Here is a 22,526-nt window from a genome sequence, read left to right as displayed (position 1 = left end):
GTAAGGCACTTTATATAACAGAATTGCGTTTCAAAGTGCCACAAGGCTAAATGGGAAGGGAACGTGGTAAATAATAACAGTGGCAAAAACAGTAATATACAGTTGTGGTCCTACTAGGCTTTGTGGGATTCGGCCATGCAAGTGCATTGGGGACAAGTGCTGGAAGAGTGCCCAGAAGGGAAGTGCAAGGGGCGCCAAGGAGGAGAACCTCAAGCTAAGTGCTAGTACAGGAGACTGACTCTCAAGGGTGGTATGTGAAGTCACCAAGCTGGGGCCCATACGGCAGTGCAGTGTGGTGAGGGGGGGATGGTGTGCTGGTACCGACTGGCAGGAAGAGCCAGGGATCCTGTGAGGTTCATGAGGGAAGGCAAAGAGGGAAGGAGGTAGAGAAGAGCAGAGCATTGAGCAGTTTCTGAAACTTGAGGAGGTCCGGCTCAAGTCAGAGGGGCAGGGAGGCTGTTCCAAATGGAGGCACCAACCGAACAGCGAGACCTGCCCCCTACTCTCTGCTTGGAGAAGCATTTAACTGTCAGAAAGCTGGAAATAGGAGTGTAGGGCTCTAGCAGGGGAGTATTTGGGAGGAAAAGGTGGAGATAGCGCAGTCCCAGGCCCCAGAAGGCCTTGTGGGTGATGCAGAGGGTCTTGAATTTGATCCTTGCAGCCACCGAGAGTCAGTGGAGAGATTGTAGGGCTGGAGAGATATGGTGCCTGGGCTTGAGGCCAAAGATAAATCTTGCAGCCCTATTCTGGATTAGCTGGAGGGGACGAAGGGAAGAAAGAGGGAGATTGAGAAAGAGGCGGGGTCAGTAATCCAGTCTGGAGAGGCCCAGAGCTCTGGAGACCTTCAGCTTCTGGGGGGAAGCTGAGAAAAGGAAGAATGCCTCTGAGGAGGTGAAGCTGGAAGTGGGAGAACTGAACTGAAGAAATGGCTGCAGAGGTCGTCCTCTTATCCAAAATCCGAGTTTAAGCAAGCCCAAGCCCACCAATGGTAAGCACCTTGCAACATTCAAATCGCCAGTAGTTGTCCAATTTTAGTTGTGCATGTGCATGTATTTCACCTTGCCCTGCTAGAAAACGATTTTAGTTGTGCACAGTGCTGCATATATTTCACCTTGCCTTGCTAGGAAAACAATTTTAGCTGTGCCCAGTTATTGAATGTGTTTCACCTTGCCCTGCTGATTTCGTATCTAGCTCACAGTTGCTGCATGTATTTCCCTTGTCCTGCTTAAAAATAGAATTTAGTTTTGCTGTGTGGCTGCTGCGTTCTTCACTAGCTGCAGCACACCCTCTCTCTCCCCCCCACCCTCCCACCCAAGTGCATCAGTGCTTCAGCCTGGCAAGTGTCCCCCCCCCCACTTCCGGCAACCAGGTCGCTATCTCTCCTATTCTCTCCAACTGCTTCACTATTTCCTATCCTTCTCCTATCACTAAATCTGACCGGAAGAAACTTAAGGACATACTGGCCTCCAACCCAGGCCTTCCTATTGCAGACACCTATGTCATGGCTTCCACCAGAGAGACCATCACTGACATCCTCTTCTTCGTTAATGCACCTGATCTATGGACTCACTACATGGTCGGCTTTCTCTCTCCTATCGCCTCTTCACCCATTAATGGTGCCACTCCCTGGGAGGTTCTCTTTCACCTCTTCGCAATTTCTAGAGTCATCACTAATGTTTATCTCAATGGACCCAGCATGGTTCAGGGTCCTCAACCCAACCTTCGTCTTTTCGTCAGGCTCCTCCGCCTCTCACACATCTCTCCCTCCGGCCAGGCTCCCTTGCCTTTTGTGCCTTCCTTCACTGCACAGCCTCCCTTGCCTTTCCTCACTGTCCCAGCTCCCTTGTCTGCCTCTGCTCCTATGCCATACTCCACTATCCCCCTGGCCCTCTTGCCATCCTCTGGGGGGAACCACAATCCCCTGCGCTCTGTCCCCCCCACCCACCTCCCCGAGTAAGACCTTCAAAGATGGCAAGCTTCTCCACATTGCCACTCTCAACACCCGCTCTGCCGTCAAACACTCGCCTGATATCTGCAACCTCCTCAAACTCATGGATCTTGATGTGCTCGCCATCACAGAGACCTGGTTTCAAGGATAGCTCTCGTTTGCATACTCTCACTATCCCCTAAATCTTCTCTCATTATGTCACCGTCTATCGGCCACCAGGCCAGTCCACTCTCAGCCTCTCTGAATGGGCTGACCTGGCTTCCTCCATACCTGCCGCCTCCTCCTCCTCCTCTCAACTCCTCCTGATGGGTGATCTTAACATTCATCGGACTCCTCAGGTCCTTTCCGCAACCTTTGCGGCTTTCTCACCCTTTCTATTCATCCCTCTGGCCCAACACACACAGCGGGCCACACCCTGGGTGCTCTCATCTCTACTGACATCCCCGTCGCTATCCCTCTCACTACCTCTCTTGGACTGACCACACTCTTCTCTCAACACACCTGAAGCTCTCCTCTCCACTTGCAGCAATGCATCCGGCACAGCCACTTGGTTTCAAAGTCACCAGACCCTTGAAAAAAGTGACACTGGCTGTCTTTGCCGCCTTCTACTCTCCTCCACCCACCCCTTCGGCTGACTCCCACCCCAACAGAGCTCTCGCTAACTTCAATCTCTCTATCTCCAACACATATGACATTCTTGCCCCTGTCTGGAGGGTCTGACTGAAGCCTTCCAAAAAGTGCACTCTTGGTACGACTCCGACCTGGCTGCCCTTAAACACAAGTGTAGGGCAGCTGAACGGAAATGGAATGCATCGGGAGAACCATCTAACAAACTGGCCTGCCGCCTCCTACAAATGAATTATCGACTCTGCATCCGCACTAAGAAAAGAGTATTTATTCAAGCCTGCATCTCCGCGGCATCAAACAACACGGCCAAACTTTTCAAAGTCTGCAAGGAACTGGCCAATCCTGCAGCAACCTCTTCTTCTGTCACACCTACCCAGGACCTTTGCTCGGCCCTGGCTGCACATTTCGCCACAAAAACCCAAGACATCCTTTCCACCCTCTCTTCCACAACATATACCAACATCTGAGCCACCCTTTGCCACTCCTCCTCTTACCCTCTCTTCTTGTTCGCCCGTCACACCGGATGAGGTCACCAGACAAGTCCGATCTATGAAGGCTTCATCCAAACAAGTGGACCCCTGCCCCTCCAAAACCATTAAAAACAATATTGACTCCCTCGCCCTAGCCTTGGCTGATCTCTGCAATCTCTCCTTGTCCACTGGAGCTTTCCCAACTGCCCTGAAGCACTCCCTTCTACATGCTAAGCGCAAAAAACCCTCTGCCGGCGACACCATTGCAGCAAACTACTGCCCTACCGCCATCACTCCTTTCGTGGACAAGCTCCTGGAGAAACTGGCTATCTCTCAACTGACCCTCCACACTGAACCTATTGGTTGCTTCCACGACAATCAATCTAGCTTTAGAGCATCCAGAGGCTCAGAAACTGCTGTTCTGAACACCTGTGAAGGCCTGCCCCCAAATCTTGACACTAACACCCCCTCTTATCCGCATTCTCCTCAACCTCTCCACTGCCTTCGACACAGTTAACCACAGCATCCTGATCGCACGTATCCAGGACACCCTGGGAATCACAGGTCAGGCTATGGCGTGGTTAACCTCCTTCCTCTCTGACTGCCCATCCCAGGTGGAACTCTGAGCCTTTCACTCAACTATCACTCCGTCAACCTGTGGCGTTCCCCAGGGATCTAACCTGCTTCCCCTGGTTCTTCAACATCTATATGGCTGGCCTGGCACGTGTGATTGCCACTTTCACCTCTAACTTCCAGTGCCACACAGATGACACACAACTATCTTTCAGGCTACCCTCAGCCAACTCTTCGCTCATATCTGACTGCCTGTCTGCTATTCAGTCATGGTGTGCTGCAAACAACCTCTGCCTCAATGCCACTAAGACTGATAATTCGCATCGGGACCCCTGCTCCCTCTTTCCCCACTCTCGCTCTGGCCGGCCCCCCTTGGCCCTGCGCCTGCACCCACCTGCGTAGCAAGAAACCTGGGGTCATCTTTGACTCAACTCTCTCCTTCTCCTCTCACATTTCAGACATCTCTAAAAAGTTTAACTATCAGCTACACCTCCTCAGAGGTACTCTACCTTTTCTCACTTTCCCCCAGAGGCTCACTGTCTCCAAAGCCCTGGTTCTCTTCAGGCTTGACTATTGCAACAGGCTTGACTATTGCAACAGCCTCTTCCTCAACCTCTCTTCTTCTGCCCTGCGCCCTCTGCAACTCATCCGGAACAGAACCGCAAGACTTATCCTTGGCTTCAAGCCCAGGGACCGCATCTCTCCGGCGCAGAAAGCACTCCACTGGCTCCCCATGGCTGCAAGGATCAAATTCAAGACCCTTTGCATTGTTCACAAGCCTTTCTGGGGCTTGTGACCGACCTACCTGCAACGTTGCCTACCTAAATACTGTCCCTCACGAGCCTTCTACTCACCTACCTCCAACCTTCTGTGAGTGAGCTTGTTCTCCAAGCAAAGATTTGGAGGGAGATCCTTATCCTCAGCATGTGCCCCCCTCTGGAATAGCCTCCCTGCCGCACTCCGCCTTGAGTTGGATCTCTTTAAATTCCAGAAACTCCTCAAGACTTTCCTCTTCGCCTCTTCCTCTACCATGCTAACCCAAGTCTCTATTTTTCCCTCTCTCCCTCCTCTTCCTTAGAGCATGCTGACTGGCCGTCAGGTGTACATCAGTCTCACTGGTCCCTGGCTTTGCTGCTAGTCCTCTTTCGCACTTGCCACAGGGCCCCACACTCCATGCACTTGTGAAATTAACCCTAGAGAGTGGTTCTGTCTGCATTTACCCCAGTCTCAACCGACCGGGTGCACTTGATCCTCCCACCCTCCCTATGACCCTCTTTGTACTTGCTTGATCATTACGCACCACGCCTAAAGATCGTATGTCTGTTCTCCCTTGTTTTCACCCCTCAATTGTACTGTTAAAACAGCAGAATCTCTGCCAGGCCTATTTGCTGTCTCCCAAACTGTTAAAGATATTTTTTACTCACTTACTCTGCCAGTGCAGACTATTATTGTCTCCTGATTTCAAGGGCTGAGCGACTGACTGTTCTCCCCTTTCCCGCCCTAATTCACCCCCCCCCTCCAAGTTCCCACCCTCCTTGAGCTCTTTCAAACACTTTCCCTGTGTATAGGTGCTATATAAATAAAGAATACCAAGCCAATTAGGGACAAATACTGGTTTCTTATTTGTCCCACATTCAGACTTTCTGGCACCAAGAATGTGGATTGGAACTAGACATTCCAGATGCTTCGTAGGCCACACACAAAACGCTTACTTGCTAGCAAAAGCTGCAGCTTTCCTGGGCAAGTGCATGACTTTATAAGGACTTTCCTGGTCTGTGAAGGCAGGAAGAAGGCCAAACTACAATATGGCCAAAGAACAAGCAGAAATCTTGTGGCACAGCCAATTTAGGGCACTAGCCACGTTTAGTAGTCATATGCGGTAAAAGTGAATGTGCACATCATTTTTAAATGGTGCACATGTATCGGTTGCCACCAACTTGTCTTTAGGCAAATACAAAAGTAACCAAAAATTCCATGTGTAAAAAGCTAGGGCGATACACAAGTATCCCCATTGCACTACACTGTAAGGTGCTGTGTGCAATGTTAAAAAGTAAAAGAGGTAAACAGGGAAACAGTTTCCCAGTACTGATAGTTTGAAGGACTGATCATTTTCCCCATAACAATGATCAAATGGCAAGGGAAGTGAAGCTGAAGGCTTTACTTCCCTAAATTCAGGACAGGATAAAAACACTGTAAAAATAATCCGAAACTCTGGAGGCAAAGTTAGCAAGAAGAAAAGGTTTCCCCAACAGTGAGTGACCTTCTGTAGGAGAATCAAAGACGACTCTGCCTCTACTAAGGGGGGGGGGGGGGAGATTCACAGAGTATTCTCATCTGGATCGCTAAAGTCCATCTCAGCCAAGATGGAGTCATCCTCTGGGTCCTCCTGAAGATATTCCTGATCGTCACCTCCACAAGGTTGTGTGCGTGAAAACAATCCACCCTTTCTTTGTCTTTCTAATACTCTTCCATCTGTAGCATGGAACATGGTGGTCTAAAAGATGTTCTCTTACGAGACTGCCCTAACTAGATGTGGCAGGAGCCCCTGTGAGAATAATGGAGTCCTGCTCCGTCTTCTCATCCACCTCTGTTGGAAGTGGCTAAATTTGCTCATGCACCTCTTCCTCTGAGAAGAAATCAAGTAAACCTTTCTGCTGGAAAGAATGCCAATGACTCACTAATTTCTGAATATCAACTAGTCTTCAATCTGTGAGAGAGGTTGTCTTTGGCTCTACTGGGGCTTTAGGCTGAGAGGTGGCCGTTATTAAAGGGGAAGAGTGCATTATGGTATGTGAAATCTACGCAGAGGGCTTTCCCAGTGTTAAACCGGGCTGATTATCTTTTTGTGTTTTGGGCCTCAAAGCTGTTTGGCCGCCGAGTGCCCTCGGAGACTTACTCCGGTCAAGGTCTGAAGTAGTACCTTTCCTTTACGGGTTTGCGGTTCGTGACGAGGTCTGGAAGATGTCTTGCAGCCATATGTTTACCAAGAGATGCCTCCCTAGGGCAGCCAACGCTGGGACCTTTGAAGATAGGAGCAGACAGAGGACTTCAGGCAGTACAAGACTCCACTCTTAGTATAAGGCTGTACCACCTAAGTTCATGGTAGCGTAGACAGAGCAGCCATGATTATCTTAGGAGGGAGAGAGGGCTGTAGAATCAGCACAATGAAATTGTAACACAAATGGTCCAAAGAGAAACAAACACTATGCATTGTAAAAATAAATGGTTTATTTAAATACAAGTAGGAAGAGACAAATCTTGGGGGAAATGAGTACCATCATGTTATATATAACCACAATTATAAAAACACAACACTATGCTTGAAGGTGCACAGACCAAAGCAAATAACCTTATTTGGAACACCAAACAGGAGTTCTATTGAAGTCAATACCAAAAGTTACTTTTAGATGACTTTCAAAAATACCAGGGTAGTAGACCCCATCAGTTGTATTGTGACGCTCAACAAGAAATCACATAGTATTATCAACTGGACAATAGACTTTTCATATCTAGTGAAACAGATACTAGGAACAATATAAACCTACAACTCTGATTCAGGATAACAGTTATTCTAGGTGAGTTGGACCTTGGTGTAATATTCAATTACAGTTGCTTTTCAGTTCTCAGACTAAGGGAGGCAATAACTAACTTATTTTAGGATAACAGTTATGCGTAAGGTAAGTAAAACCTATACACTTTTTACAGGAGCTATACGCAGCTTAAAGGCATGTGTAAACCTAAGACTCTTTTTGTGTCTGTATAAAACAGACCAGCGAAAGCAAAACCCAGTGTTACACTTTATGAATGATTTAAAGTTATTATAAGTAGCTAAAACCCAATGACTTTTTCCAGACAGGCTAACAGCAAGTAAAGGGAAGCAAGACCCAGTTGGGAAACTTACACACTCATTTTCTGAAAGAAATAGTTAAGTGAAGCCAACAGCATTACTTTTGGCGAAGAAGCACAACCAAATCACAGGTGAGTAAAATAACCTTATATCTACTTTTTAGAATGGCAGACCATTTCTTTTTTTTTTAACTTTCTTTTTGACAGCAGAGGTTCACAAGGCATGTACACAAAGCAGCAAATGTATGCAACAGTTACATCAGAGCAGCACGTTAAGTAAGATGCAGCAATCATAGTCTTTACATCAGAGCAGCACCTGAAAGAAGCAGTTATGGGGCCTCATGTGGTGGGGTCAGAGTCCGGCGGGGCGGGGGACAATCCAGACTCGGGAGTGCCCTCGCTTTGGTTGCTGAGATAAGTGTTGAATTCCACCCAAATGTTCTTGGGGCGAGATCGGGCGGGGAGCATAGTCAGGTATTCTTCCTTGCAATTTCGTGACCAGGTGAGCAAGTGCAACCATTTCTGATAGACCGGGGGGAGGGGCTTTTCCAACTCTGTCAGTATACATTTTTGGCAATCATGCAGCTTATGTTTAGAAATGTAGCCAGACGTCTGATATCGTCCGTTTTCCAGGCCCCAAAAAGAACTGCCAGGGGATCAGAGTCAACCACAGTTTCAGTTATTGCAGAAAGCACTTTCAAAACGCCTTCCCAAAAACCAAATAGCTCATTGCAGGACCAGAACATATGCAAGTGGTCAGCTTCCTCTGCACCACACCCAGGGCACAGGTGCGCCGTGGTGCAGGTGAACCTCGAGGTCCGGTCTGGGGTGTAATAGAGCCCGTTGAGGAGTTTTTACTGCATGGCGCGGTGGCGGAAGTTGAGGGAGACTTTCTTGGTGTGTAGGCACATTCCACCCCAGGCCCCATCAGATATTTCTAGGCCCAGTTCGGTTGCCCAATCATCTCGTGCCCTAGAATGGCAGACCATTTCTAAGGTAAGTAATACCTTTTGTAACTGCTCACTCTCAGAGTTAGTTACCAACCAACTTCTTTTGAAAGTACCTTTTAAACACATTCTCTTTTCTAGGCAAAGGGCCCAATTCTTAGAAGTCTTTGCCTTATTCTTGGAGCATGAGTGTTTTCAGTGGCAGAAGGGTGGGTCATATGGTCCAGTGTCCAACAGACAGTGTCAGGATAGGTTCTCAAGTAGCAAAAGTCAGAGTTCCTAAGGAAGAGTGTTCAAATAAGTAAGTACTTTTCTTTAGAGTTAGTTGAGGGTCCAGGGGCTTCACAGAAGACACCGTAGGAGGATTCCGTCAGAGGCCTGGGTGCACTGAACGAGAGGACTCCCAATCACAGAAAACACCCCAAAGCTACACAGGAATCACAAGAGACTTAAGGTAAGAAAATACCCAAGCCAGCACAGTACCTCAGCACAGAAGAAGATTTGGCAACAGAACTTCTTCAGGATCGGCAGCCAAAATCCTGGTTGTTTAATTCCTTCATTCAGAAGGTAGAAGACAGGACACTGGAAGGACTTTAGCAGCAAGGATCACAGGGAAGGCGCTACACAAGGTTTTCCTTGCGGCTGGATGCGACTGTGGATTTGGCGCCTTTTCAGGAGCACAGAAGACAGATTTTCGCTGGTCAGATTCCTGTCGTTTGCAAGGTCCAGTACTCTAGTGAGAGGACTTTTTTTCAGACTGGCATCGTGGCTCTGGAGATCCAGCAGGATGCCCATGAGTTTCAGCGAGATTCGGAATTCGGATGACCGCGCACTGCACAATGGCTTGAGGTCCCAGGGTATTGCAGCACTGCAAGGTCGCAGCAGGGCGTGGTATGGCTCAAAATGCAGGTTTTCTTAAGTCTAGTTGGTCTCATCAGGCTGTGGGTCGGGTTGCCATTTTTGGAGTCGCCGGGTCGATTGGCAAGAAGGGTTAAAGCAGGCTCCGGTTACACAGCAGGCTCTCCAGTTGCTGGACATATCTCAGTTGCGGTTTCTTCATCTACCTCTTTGGTTTTGGTTCCAGTGGTCGACTTTTATGCAGGAACCCAGCCAATCGAACAGCCTTGCAACATTCTAACTTGTGGGGTTGGCAATCCTTTCTGGACAGCCAGCCTTCCAGTTTGAACTGGAATCTCGCACTCAGGCTGGAAGACAAAGGGCTACAGAGTTTTGGACTCCTCCATCCCTCGCTTCCTGCCTTCACTGACACTCTGGGGCCTGGTCGGGGAGTCCACAGGACTGCCGCCAAAGATAAAAATCACACAAATGAATTTCCCGCCCTGGATGTCAGGGGAAGGAACAAGACGACACAAGGACACTAAAATGGCGAAAAAAACAAGACAGGGGCCATTTTGGTAAACAGCCCGCAGTAAAGCTGCACTGAATTAATAAAAAAGGTTCACTGCAACCAGCCATTAAAGTTAAGTTTGTCCTTGTAACATAAATGTTAAATTTAAAATGAGAAAGGGGATACTCCGTATCTCCCAAGCACTCCCCATATGGTGGTGGGGGGGGGGGGGAAGAGAGTTGCTGGACTCACCTAATAAAATGTACAATGGATCCAAAGATCCTTTCTACAGTTGGGAACTGTAGTTCTCACAAGGTTAGCCAGAGAAAGTTAAAAGGGGAGCCCCTAGGGCAACACAGCCACAAAATGTTGTCAAAGAGGATAACTTTTAAAATATACTAATGAGAGTGTTAAAAAATGACACCCATAAAAAGAGTAAAAGACTTAGTATGGTAAAAAGGTTCCACTCACTGAGGTAAAAGGATAAATAATACATCAGTAAAGCAAAATGTTCTGGGGTTGACCCAGGTCAGGAAGATTGATCATTAATATCAAAATCGTTCCTAATAGTAGGGAACCTGGATTGGGTATTGTTTCGAGGAAGCAACGCTCAAGGGTGTTCATCATGCGTGACCTCTGATCTGAGGATGGGGCCTAGATTGTAACTGAAAGATCCTCTGAGACAGTCCCTGTGGATTTTGACCCCATGAGCTCCGTCTAAACTGGCCACACTGACAGAGTGAAGGATAAGAGTGGAATTGATGTGGCCAGTAAGGCTCCATGTTTGTGCAGTGCCTCACTATGGGAAGGAGCGCCCAGAAATAAAACCAAGAGTCTAGAGTGTCAAACTCTTTTCTGGCTCTTTAAAGCGGATCATCTACTAGTTGCCACCATCATCTTCTAGAGGTTTGCTTTGTAAAGTGGTCTGTGTTTAATGCCAGATGCCTGTACAGCACAATCAGGAATTGTTTTAATAAAAGCAGCAACTGGCAGGCAACCTGTCATCTCCACATCTAAGTGTTTTTTTAATAACTGGGTGGGACAGTAATTGACCGGCTATCTATGGAATAGAACGGGTGTAGGCTTTTAAAGAGGTAAGAATCTAACCCCTTGTGCTCGGCTATAGGGCAACATAAGGCCTGCAGCATTAGTTATCCACATGCTGTATGATGCAGAGGTGGCTATTCTGCAGCTGATGACAGCTTCTTGCTAACATTGTCAAGCAGCAACTGGGGTGTACCCAACTTCTTCCTGGCTGTATTAACTACCAGGGATTCAGTAGGGACACCGGACCCAAACTTTAATGTAGCCTGGATCTTGCATTGCTGGGCTAGAAGCTGGTGTTTGCTGATCAGTTCTGAATTGTGTTTAACTGGTACTAACAAAGGGATGATGTGTCGAAGAGGGCACTGTTCTGCTAATGTGTCCTCAATTAAATGCTTTTCTTCTTCCAGGTCTTCTGCTTTTTGGGAAATCTATCTGCAGCCAACACTCCTTGGAGGGCGGGGGTCGTGGAAGTGCACTGATCTTCGGTAGCAGAATTAGTAAATGAGGGCTCGGTTTTTAGGAGACACAAAATGATACTTCTCTGGATCCTCTGGTCGACCCTTCTCTTGGGGATCCTCCTCTTCAAGAAGGTCATCTCGGTGTATGTAATCTCCCCTTGTGGTTTGTTTTGTTTTTGGGCATTTATATAGCACTACGAACACTCCGGTATCCGAGTGTTGCTCATATCCCACGGTGTGTGGTGCTCATTTATCGACCTCGGAAGGATGAAAGGCTGAGTTTGGCCCTGCCGGGATTCGAACCTGCATCAGCATGCTCTGCACGGATGTCAAAGCGAGCGCTCTATTCGATGTGCTATCTGACCGGCTTTGGTATTAATTGAAGTCTACGAGGGAGCCTTGGAGGGCAGTCCATATTTCCTACATAGGCTCTCTGCCATTCATTTTGGACATAGTGTCCAAATATGTATCATCACAGGGTGTTCCCTCAAAGGGTTGGGGGTAAAACATCATCACCCCCTTCAGAGTCCTCTCCTTCACCTTCTTCCATCTCAACCCACTTTACATCATGCTGATCCCTCAGAGGAGTCAGTTTAATGAAAGTCTTTCCCTTGCAAGACCGATGATGGGCTTGCATTGTGAAGTTGGCCTCAGGGAGGAATGCAATGTGGGCTTCCGAGTGAGTAGATTTAGGCGTTTCGGTCAGGGAGCTGTGGTGATCAGCTTGCTTGCGAGGGATCTTCTGTGCGGTTTTCTCCCAAATGGCACCCTCAATCATCACGTGAAGAGCTCTAGTGACCTTCTTAGCACACTGTTTTATAGGTAGTTTGGTTGTGACCGTTAGTGTTCAACAGCAGGTTTAGAGGAAGTCTGTGCCATCGTGACACCACATTTTAAAGGCGTCTTGCAGCATTCGGCGTCATCCTTGGGCGTCTATACCAAGCTTCCGGCACCATGTTTCAGCGTCAGAGCAGATGCTGACTGAAACCGTGGAAGATTTTCCATGGCCAGAATGTTTGGTATTGGTCTTACCTTGTGTGCGGCAACCTCGTGTTCACACACACTGGCTGTGAAGAAGGCAAAAGATGATCTCTCTCAAAATTATTGTTTGGGCACCCAGTTGCCAGACTCATTGTAGTACACCAATTCTTTGGTGGACATGGGGCCAGTGTTGCCCCATGGTTTAAATCGCCGACATTTCCACCCCTTCACCTTTTAAGCGTCTTGGGCTTCATTTTTAAAAATTTTAAATACTAGTTCAGTTGCTTCAACGTGGTCCCATTGCAAACAGTGGTTGCACGCTGGCGTAAGAGTAACAAGGGCGTAAAGGGCATTCTTGTCTCAGGAGAACAGACCCCAACTCCCCCGCAACTTACACCACCAAACGCTGAGATGGGGCATGGCTTTCATCCCCGATTGAAGTCTATTCATAGCGCCAGTTGTCAAGTCGAAGGCAGAGAACGTTGTCGGCAGTGTTCGATGGAATTTGGCATCTGTTTTTCATGTTTATTCATCTCTATTGACCGCATCACACGTATGGTGCAAAAAGAACAATCTTGTAACAGGGCATAATGGGACGTGTACACGTAAAGTGATAGGAACGCCGCACCTGTGCCCTTCCACTTTGGTTCAAAGTATTGCACATTATTTACGTCCAAACACTAGATGGCGGCATATGCATTGCATGTGCATCTAAAAAGTTTCAAAGCCTTAGAAATACATATACAGCCTGTGTGTCTAATAAATGGTGCTTGGGGCGTGGGGGGAGATGGCCGGGTATCCTCCAGGAATGAAATACTGCATGTTGTGGCTACAGGCAAATGCTGTATGGGTGACTCAAGGCACACACATACTGGGTATGAACGATTCAATAAAGCAGAATGCTCTGTGTGGGGAATTACGGCATCTACAGATAAGGTACCTTTGTTTTTAGATGCACTGTATCAGAAGGAGAATACTACTGCCGTCGACCGACCCCGTCGATGCAATGACATCTAAGGCTGTGCTGCTAATAATAGTGAAGCACAGCGGTTTAATGTTATACTGCTAGTCAAAATGAGGCACTGAAATCTAATTGCCACTATTGATACAGAGGTAGGACAAGATTGTAAATGACCATCACGCTCACCTGTAATTTCCATCATGTATCAAAATAATCATTGGGAATTTAAAATCACGCCATTTTTCTGAAAAGGAGTTTAATTACAGGAGAGCTTACACTTGTGCCCAGAGCAGATCTTAATTTCTCCCCTTCCACACCAATTCTTGTCTACATTAGTCAGCACTGACTCATGTGCAGCAAGTGACTACATCAAGCCCTGCTACTCCGCGTATAGGCTGCTGGTCACTGGAATACTTACTATGCTCTGCAATGAACTGGCCTTGGAGAGCTCAGCTGCTTTTTCAGGAGACTCATGGAAGCATGATGTGTTCTTGTTTTCATCTTCCAAACTGAGGAGTACCTCTTGCGATGGAGTCACTTTGCTCGGCTTGGTCCTTCTTGTTTCATGGTTACTCACAGAGTCCAGCTGAGCAGCCCGCAATGCGGCAGTCAGCACCTGGACCTGAGCTGCAAAAGAAATAAGGCTGTGAGTGAGATTTTCAAAGCGCCACCAGGGGACTTTATTTTGTCAATGCTTACCGGAAACACAAGCAAACATTATATAAGATAGGTGGAGACTCATGGCACAACATCGTGAACATCTTAGAGGCCCATTTAAGAATTTGACTGCCCTTTTAAAACTTTATACTTCCAAACAAAATACTACTAGTACAGCTGGTCAAAACAGACTATTCCCCACAATCAGAGCATTGCGCAACCTAAAAGCAATTCTAGGATTTATAGAGTAAAACTTATAAAGCGCGGGCTTCGTAAGGAGATGCTTTCAGATACACATTCCATTACTATGAGGGATCAGCTCTGCATGCTGGTACATGAATGACTTCTGTTTCTAGTCTTGTTCTATCAATACATTTAAAGGGAAACTAATGTGCTTTTCGGAAGTCAAGGACATGTTCGCTTTAGACCAGTTTTACTAGAGTAAACAAAATATTCTATTCAAGCTTGCAAAACTATCAAGAAATGGAACGTAAATGTTACACTTCAGGCTTCCCCGCGGGCCTCCTTGCAGAATACGACTTCTTTACAAGCTCCTCTATGGACCAGATACAGGCTGCCATGGCGTCTATACAAACTACGACGGACTCCGGGTCAGCTGACACGTCTTGTACGTGGAAGACGTACGGCAAGACACGCCCCTCTTACGACTATAAAACCACCGTCTTCCAAGGGGCTCGTTGCTGCTAATTAGCGTTACAAGCTACACACGGTTACATCCGTTACCTCTTCGTGTCTTCCTACACGATTCATCATCTGAACTCCTGGTTTTGACCTTTGCCTGACTATTGGATTGCCTGGTCTCCTCCTTTATTCCTGTCGTGCTCGTCTGGTTGTTTGACTCGGAACGTTACTGGATCCGGCTCCCTTCTGTCTCTTGCGGTACTTCATTCCAGGTTGCCGCTTCTGCACTCAGAACCAAAAGTAGAGACTTGCTGTCAACTATCTGGAACTTTTCTACACCTACTCTGGATACATGTGTGCTCAGGTACATACTTAATTGGCAAACCCCATCTCTGCTACTATTCATCTCCACGACTTGTTTGGATATTTGTCTTCTGTTGGATTCGGGGACATTGAGTGACTATCTTCTGAGCTTGTCTTCAAGTGCATATAAACGCTTCCCTGAAACTGCACCAACCCGGCACTAGTGCGACCCTCGTGCCGTCTGGGGCTACTTCCCTATACTAACATCCCCGTTTGTTATTTTCTCCTGTCGTCTTCTGTTTCCTGGATTCCTTTCCTCAAAATATCCTTATTCAGGTTAGTAGTTACCAATTATATATATATATATATAGTTGGGACCGATATTTAATTAGACCATTTCCACTCATTTTGTGTTATTCCTTGTAGATCCACCCCGGGGAAGCTCCACTTCAATACCTATCTAGGTAGCTGCCCATTTAATTCAACTGTTCCAATTACTTGCCTTAACCTCAACACGGTCTAATATCTTTGTATTCCTTTGCAGCATTGGTATTGGCGGTGTGTGTTCTCCCCGCTCTTTCATTCAATTGACACCTCTGTCTGTCCCAACAGAAACAGCAGAGAAGTACATTGTAGAAAAGAGCCCCTCTTTGAGGAAGCCTGCGTCTTATACTCAGGGGAGCTGGGATGGAAGGCTGAATATCGATTCTTGTACAACCATCACCTCCAAGGTCACTCCTCTGCATTTTCGGCCTATTTCGGAGTGGTGAGTAAGGAACAAGTTACTTACCTGTAACTGTTGTTCTCCAGCATGGGTCTGGCATGGATTCACATGCTCATGAATATTCCCCGTCGTCAGGCTGGGAATCCTCGGTAAAGAAAAAATCAGTATCAGTTTCGTTTCTGATCTGTCTTTCGTAGTAGCAACCAATCACTGATCTCTGCGTCATACTGACCACAGCCAATGACTGCCCTCTACCTAAGCCCCACCTCTGGCAGCCATCTTCAGATTTGGTAGCACGTGAAGTGGCAGTATGACCAAGTGAAGAGCCGCAGAGGGGTAGGCGGGAGGGTTTGCATGTGAATCCATGCCAGACCCATGCTGGAGAACAACAGTTACAGGTAAGTAACTTGTTCCTTCTCCAGCATGGGGTCTGGCATGGATTCACATGCTCATGAATAAAGAATACATAGCAGTACACACATGCACAACCACAGGAGGTGGCAAAGGCTCAACATTAAGCATTACATCAAACTCAACATTAAGCAATTCTTACCTCCTCACCAGGCTCACCTTAGGCGAACAGATTGCGCAGCACTGCTTGGCCGACCCTGGACTCCTCCCTGGAATCCCGATCGACGCAGTAGAATTTCGTGAAGGTGCGTCGACTTCCACGTAGCAGTCCTGCAGATGTCCAGCAAGGGCACACCAGATAAGAACGCCGTGGTAGCTGCGATCGCTCTGGTGGGATGGGCTCTCGGATGGCCAGGCAGCGGTCTGTTTGCCAACCGATGACAGTACATGATACAGCATGAGAGCCATCTGGAAATGGAGGCCTTTGAGAGAGCCTTCCCCTGATTGACAGGTCCAAAGTTCAGAAAAAGTTGTGACGTCTTCCGAAAACACTTCGTGCGGTCCACGCAAATTTTCAGCGCTCTAGCCACATCCAGCGAGTGCAAAGTCCTTTCGGCCGGTGACGAAGGCGACGGGAAGAAAACAGACAACACCAAGGGTTCGTTGAGGTGGAAGTCCGACGGCACCTTGGGCATTAAGGAGGGGTGCGTCCTGAGCACTACCCTCGTGTCGTGAAAAGTCAAGTATGGGGGCTTGCAGGAAAGGGCCTGGATCTCTCCCACTCTTCGTGCGGAGGTGATGGCCACAAGAAACGCTGTTTTCCACGACAAGAACGTCAACGGAGCAGAGTGCCGAGGCTCGAACGGAGGTCCCATGAGCTTGGTCAGTACCACGTTGAGCTCCCACGCCGGGGCCGGAGCCTTCACCGGCGGGAATGATCTGAACAGTCCCTTCATGAATTCTTTCACCAGACGATGAGACCACAAAGTCGTCCGCCCCGTGGTTCTGGTGTATCGGGAGATCGCAGCAAGATGAATCTTGATGGACGCGTGCGCCAGTCCAGCCTTGGCCAGCGTCAGAAGGTACGGCAGTACCTGGGGAGCCGTAATCCGTAGAGGGTTAATCTTCTGTGCGTGGCACCAGACAGAGAACCTCTTCCATTTGTGTCCATAGCATTTAAGAGTGGAGGACGCCCTGGCCTTTGCAAGAACCTTTCTGCAGTCGGCCGGTATGTCGTATCCTCCAAACTCTAACGCTGCAGGAGCCAGGCCTGCAAGTTCAGCGACTTCGGGTCGTGATGGAGGATGGCGCCTCCTACCCTGGAGAGAAGATCCGCGTCCACTGGCAGCTTGATTGACGGGGACGCTGACAAGTCCAGAAGGTCCGGGAACCATATCTGCCTCGGCCACGCAGGTGCGACGAGGATCATCCTGCACCGTGACCTCTTGAGCTGGTTGATGAGCCGGATCAGCAATGGCAATGGAGGGAACGCGTATAGAAACAGGCCCTCCCAGGGGAACGAGAAAGCATCGCCCATGCTCCTCGGCTGGGGAAACCTGCTGGCGAACCTCCGGCACTTGGAGTTCGTCGCCGTCGTGAACAGATCGGTCTGGGGTGTGCCCCACCATCGGAAGAGGCGGTCCACTAGATCCTGTCGTAGTTCCCACTCGTGGCACGAGCGCAGCTCTCTGCTGAGCGAGTCGGCGATGGTGTTTTTTATCCCTGCCAGATGAAACGGCACCAGAAACATCCCTTGGGCGACGGCCCAATGCCACAGATCCTGCGCCTCCTTGGACAGGGCTGGGGATCTGGTACCGCCCTGCTTCCTGATGTAGAACATGGTGGTGGTGTTGTCGGTGAAGATCCTCACCACCTTGCCCTTGAGGGATGGAAGAAAGGACCCGAGGGCCCAAAACACTGCACGGAGCTGCAGGACGTTGATATGGAGGGACTTCTCCGTCGGAAGCCAAAGGCCTCTCGCGTGCAGATTTTCGGTGTGCGCTCCCCACCCTTCCAGGGAGGCATCCGTGGTCACTGTCTCCTGGTGGCCGGGGGTCTGGAAGTCCATGCCCGCCGTCAGATGCGCGCGGGTGCCCCTCCACCGGATCGCTCGTCGGAAACTCTCGTCGAGTGTGATCCTCTCTTCGAAGCTGCCCGTCGTCTGGATCCAGCGCGCATCCAGGAACTCCTGCAACGGGCGCATCCGGAGCCTGCACAGGCGGATGAGATAAATGCAAGAAGACATCATTCCGAGGAGGGACTTGATGGACCTCACCCTGGCCACGTCCACAACCAGCATCCGCTGCACCTTGCCCAAGATGGCCCTCGTCCTTTCCTCCGACGGAGAGGCCAGAAGCGACACTGTGTCGAGCTTCGCTCCCAGAAACAGTGCGTCTTGCGCGGGCACCAGGTGGGACTTGGCGTAGTTTATGGAGAATCCCAGGTCCGTGAGCAGTTGGACGGTCCTTGCCGTGTGCTCCACGGCGAGCTCCTTCATCTTTGCTCGGATGAGCCAGTCGTCCAAGTAGGGGTAGACGTGGATCCCCTCTCGGCGCAGCTGCGCCGCCTCCAGTGCGAGGCACTTGGTGAACACCCTGGGTGCCAACCTCAATCCGAAGGGAAGGGCTCTGAACTGGTAGTGACGCCCTTGGACCACGAACCTGAGAAACTTTCGGTGTCCCTTTAGGATGGGAATATGGAAGTAGGCATCCTCCAAATCCAACGACGACAGGAAATCGCCCTCCTCCAGTTGACCCAGGACGTGTTGGAGGGTGACCATCCGGAACTTCGGTGCCTTGATGAATTTGTTCAGTCGTCGTAGGTCCAGGATGGGATGCCATCCTCCCGTCGTCTTCTTCACGAGGAAGTATCTTGAGTAAACTCCGGAGCCCCGAAGCCTCTTTGGGACGAGCTCGATGGCGCCCTTCTTGAGCATCGCCTTTACCTCCAAGAGAAGTTGAGGGACGTGATGTTCTTTCCTCGCCACAGGGGGGACGCGCAGGCACCTCTTTAGAAACTCGAGCGCGTGACCCTGAGCTAGGGCGTCCAGCACCCAACGGTCGGTGGAGATGGACTCCCACACGCTGACGAAGCTCGCCAGCCGGCCTCCCACCGGGGTGCTTCGGTGGGGGCCCGACCCCACGGCCGGTTCAGTCCTGCTTCGACGAGGCTTTGCCGCCTTGTCCTCCTTGGCGACGACGGCGGGGTCCGCCTGACTTGCCTCGTCCCCTGTAAGCTTCCTGTGACGACGAACGGGCCGCTTGACAGTAGGTGGAAAATCCGCCGCTGGAACCATTGGAGGCACCCTGTTTGCCTCCGCCGCTCCGAAAGGGCGGCCGCCGTTGCTGGAGAACCCCAAGAGCCCGGGCTGTCTCCGTGTCCGCCTTGATGGCTTGAAGGGAATCGTCCACTGTTTTCCCAAACAGGTTGTTTCCGTCGAACGGCATGTCCAAGACTCTGGTCTGCACGTCCTGACGGAAGTCAGTAGCCTTGAGCCATCCACGCCGCCTAAGGCACACGCCGTTGCCCAATTGGCGAAATCCAGTGTCAGCGATGTCCGTCGCAATCGTAATGGCGTGGTCCGACGCCACCTCTCCTTCCTGCAAGATCTCTAGGGCTTCCGCCCTCTTGTCGTCTGGTAGGAAGTCCAGCAGGGGGGCCAGTTTGTACCACAACTTCCTGTCGTAGCGGGCTACGATAGCCAAGGCGTTGGCCGCCTTAATCGTCGTCGCTGCCGACGAGATGACTCTGCGTCCCATCGTGTCTAATTTCTTTCCCTCGCCGTCCGGCGGGGAGGTTGACGTAGAGGCCGCGCCCCCCCCTGCTTTCTTCCTGGCCGCCACGGAGACGACCAAGTCCGGGGTCGGCTGTGCCCGAAGGCACAAGGGGGCCGCGTCCGGGACCCGGTACTACTTCTCGTACCGATCCCTTCTAGCTGGCGTCGTGGATGGGTTCTTGAGGAGGGCGAGGCGCTCATTCCAAATATCGTCTAGTAGAGGTACAGCGAGGACCGTCTTCCTCTTGGTCTCGCGCCGTTGATAAAGGAAACCTTCCTTCTTCTCTTCCCGGCAGAGCTGGAAAAGCTCGGATGCCCTGGCGATCATGAAGTGAAACGATCCGATCTCGTCGGGCGGGGAAGCCCGGGTGGGAGGTGACAACGGGAGATCCTCGTCGTCTGTACCCGTCGCGGCCGTGTCAGTCCCCGTATCATCCCCACGAGTCGTGGACGGGGAGGAGGGCTGAACAGGGCGCGATGGCTGAAAAGGAGGTGGAGGACGAATCCTTCTTCTCTTAGGGGGAGGGCTCCCAGAAGGGCCTGGCTCCGGGTCCCCCCGTCGGGAGCGGTTCCTCCGTTGGTGGTAACGGCAGTCTCGTCCTCATCTCCGTGCACAAGGACTGTATAGCCAACAAAATGGCCGCCGAGTTGTCTTGCGGCACTGGTTGAGGGAGATCCGACGGGCGATCAGGAGCCCCGTCGGCATCCTCGACGCCCTCGTCGTCTTCCACGTCAGGGTCCCTCCCGACAGGATGGCCTTCTTCCACGCCAGAGCCGTGGCCTAAGACTTCGATCAGCTCCTCCTCAGAGGTTGAGGCCGAGTCCACGACGACCTCCTGCACCCCCTTTTTCTTCTCCGTCGGAGGTTTCACGGGGGTCCTGTCGATGGGCATGAAAGAGGACTCCCTCCGCGGTGGCAGGGAGATTCTGGGCCCCGGGGTCGCCACCACTGGTGTAGCCTCCACAGGCTGAGCCAGGGCCGCCGCGACTGTCTCGATAGAGGCCTTGGCCGGATGGATCAAGGCTTTCACCACCTTAGGTGCGCTCACCGCCTTCTCCTTGGGGGGAGGGTGTCATGACCGCTGCCTCCAAGGAGTCAGACCCAGCCCAACATCCTTGGAAGCAGGGTCACAACTTCCATTCCAGGCACCAGCCGGTCCCCACAGGGGCCTTTTGGACCTTGTCCTGGCGCCAGTGGCGCCAGGCTCATAAGGGAACCCAGTCCCGGCACAGGAAGCGCCGGGCTCATATTGAGAGGAATGGTGCTTGGGTGGACCTACCTGCTGCAGACCATGCTGCTCACTTACCTGCAGGATGATATCCTCATCCATTCCTGGCTGGAACTACTTTACCTTCTGGGTGTGGCCAGCACCACTCCCTGGGACTGGATACTGAAACTGTGCTGGAAGCTGGAACTTCTTTCTTGTCTGGGCGAGGCTGTGGAAGGAGACACCTAAGCACTCCAGTGGCCTATTTAAACCACACCCGATCAGTGCAACGTGCTTCGCGTTATTCTGCACTAGCAGCAGGACGCTCACCGTGTCAGCTCCAGAGAATCTTCAGCTTCTGCATCTGTGAACAAGAAATCTTCAGTCTTACCTCCCGGCAGATCAGTCTTCAGTCTTCAGCAGCGTCTGAAAGAGAACAAGGACACCAGGTTAGGACAATACAAAACCAGCGCAGCACTTACCTCGTCCATCGGAGCATCCCGAGGCCGCGTGCCGCACTCTTCATACTCCGGCAATCCTGCGGAAACAAAGGACATTGGTTAGTGAACCTCCGTGATTATTCTGCTTACCTGTGCCACGTACGCCTCGATCTTCGTCAGGCGCTGTTTGTCCGCACCTGCTAAAACAAGAAGGACATCATTAGGAGCACGGTTCGCCATCACTACTCACGTGCCTTCTAGCTGTCATCGGCTTGCCCATGCTCCGGCACGTACCTCGGCGTCCATCTCCACGCCGACAGCTACGGCTACCTGAAAAGAGGGAAAAGAGACATTAAGAAGTGCATTTAACTTCGCATAACATTCTTTTACTTACGTGCCTTCACGAACTCCGGCATTCTTCTCGCTTACCTTAATTACATACCGGACCTGCAATGGCGAGAGACATTTAAGGGGTCATATAAATAAAACGCCCTATTCAAGCAATCACCGTTCGTGCAGCTAACGACGGCCTTGCTCCCTGACTTCATCCTCTGCAATCAAGAGGCTGGGCAATTAACCAGTGAAGCAACTGGCATCAGCACCCCTGCACAGACGCAGGATGGAGAGCTCCGCTTTCACCTATATAAGGTGAGCACATTCAGCCTACGAGTAACGTGGGGAGTCCAGAAAAGGGGAAGGTCAGATTGGCCAACCAGACATTCATTAACCCCTTGTTCTCCTACTTGCAGACACCTCACCCTCCAGGTCAAAATTACGGTGAGGAGAGGGTCTATCCAGGGTGTTACCAGAGGCCTGCGCGTGACCCTAGAAGACACTGAAATCTCCAACCCCGGACCTGCGCCTCCGAGGGATTCAGGTGAGCGTTACAGAGGGTCACCACCTCGCTCCCCCTCCGATGGGGCCTTAGGGCATGACCGGGGTCTCTCCAGGAGTTTTGCCGGGTGCTCGGCCTTCCTCTTACCCGAGCCAGAGCGTTGGCTCGTGGTTGATGGCGCCGGGGAGGATGCGCCCTGCCTGGCGCCCGTAGAGCCCGACCGTTCGGCGCTCCCGGTGCCAGCGGACTCGCGGTGCTTCCTCAAAGGTCTTAGAAGACCGCTCGGACTTCTTCTTCTGCTCGCCTGACGGGCTCGTTCCTTCCAGCCAGTTGGCGAGACGTTGATGGCGGTCCTTCATGGTCCGCTCCGACATATTGCCGCAAA

At 50.6% G+C, this 22,526-nt stretch overlaps 1 protein-coding gene across 4 annotated transcripts in view; it reads right to left on the bottom strand.

Moving 5' to 3' along the window:
• The window catches only part of LOC138580491 (serine/threonine-protein phosphatase 4 regulatory subunit 1-like), a 918,772-nt gene that overhangs the window by 288,739 nt on the left and 607,507 nt on the right, over window positions 1-22,526 (bottom strand). For all 4 annotated transcript variants that reach the window (XM_069651072.1, XM_069651073.1, XM_069651070.1 and 1 more), the window contains one exon: window positions 13,625-13,833. In XM_069651072.1, the coding sequence (XP_069507173.1) occupies window positions 13,625-13,833 (209 nt within the window). The remainder of the gene's footprint in view (window positions 1-13,624; window positions 13,834-22,526) is intronic.

The sequence above is a fragment of the Ambystoma mexicanum genome, chromosome 3p (genome assembly GCF_040938575.1).
Source record: "Ambystoma mexicanum isolate Mex_15411 chromosome 3p, UKY_AmexF1_1, whole genome shotgun sequence".
Classification (NCBI taxonomy): domain Eukaryota; kingdom Metazoa; phylum Chordata; class Amphibia; order Caudata; family Ambystomatidae; genus Ambystoma; species Ambystoma mexicanum.
The sequence above is the reverse complement of the archived record's forward strand: the minus strand, read 5'-3'. Positions and strand labels throughout refer to the sequence as shown.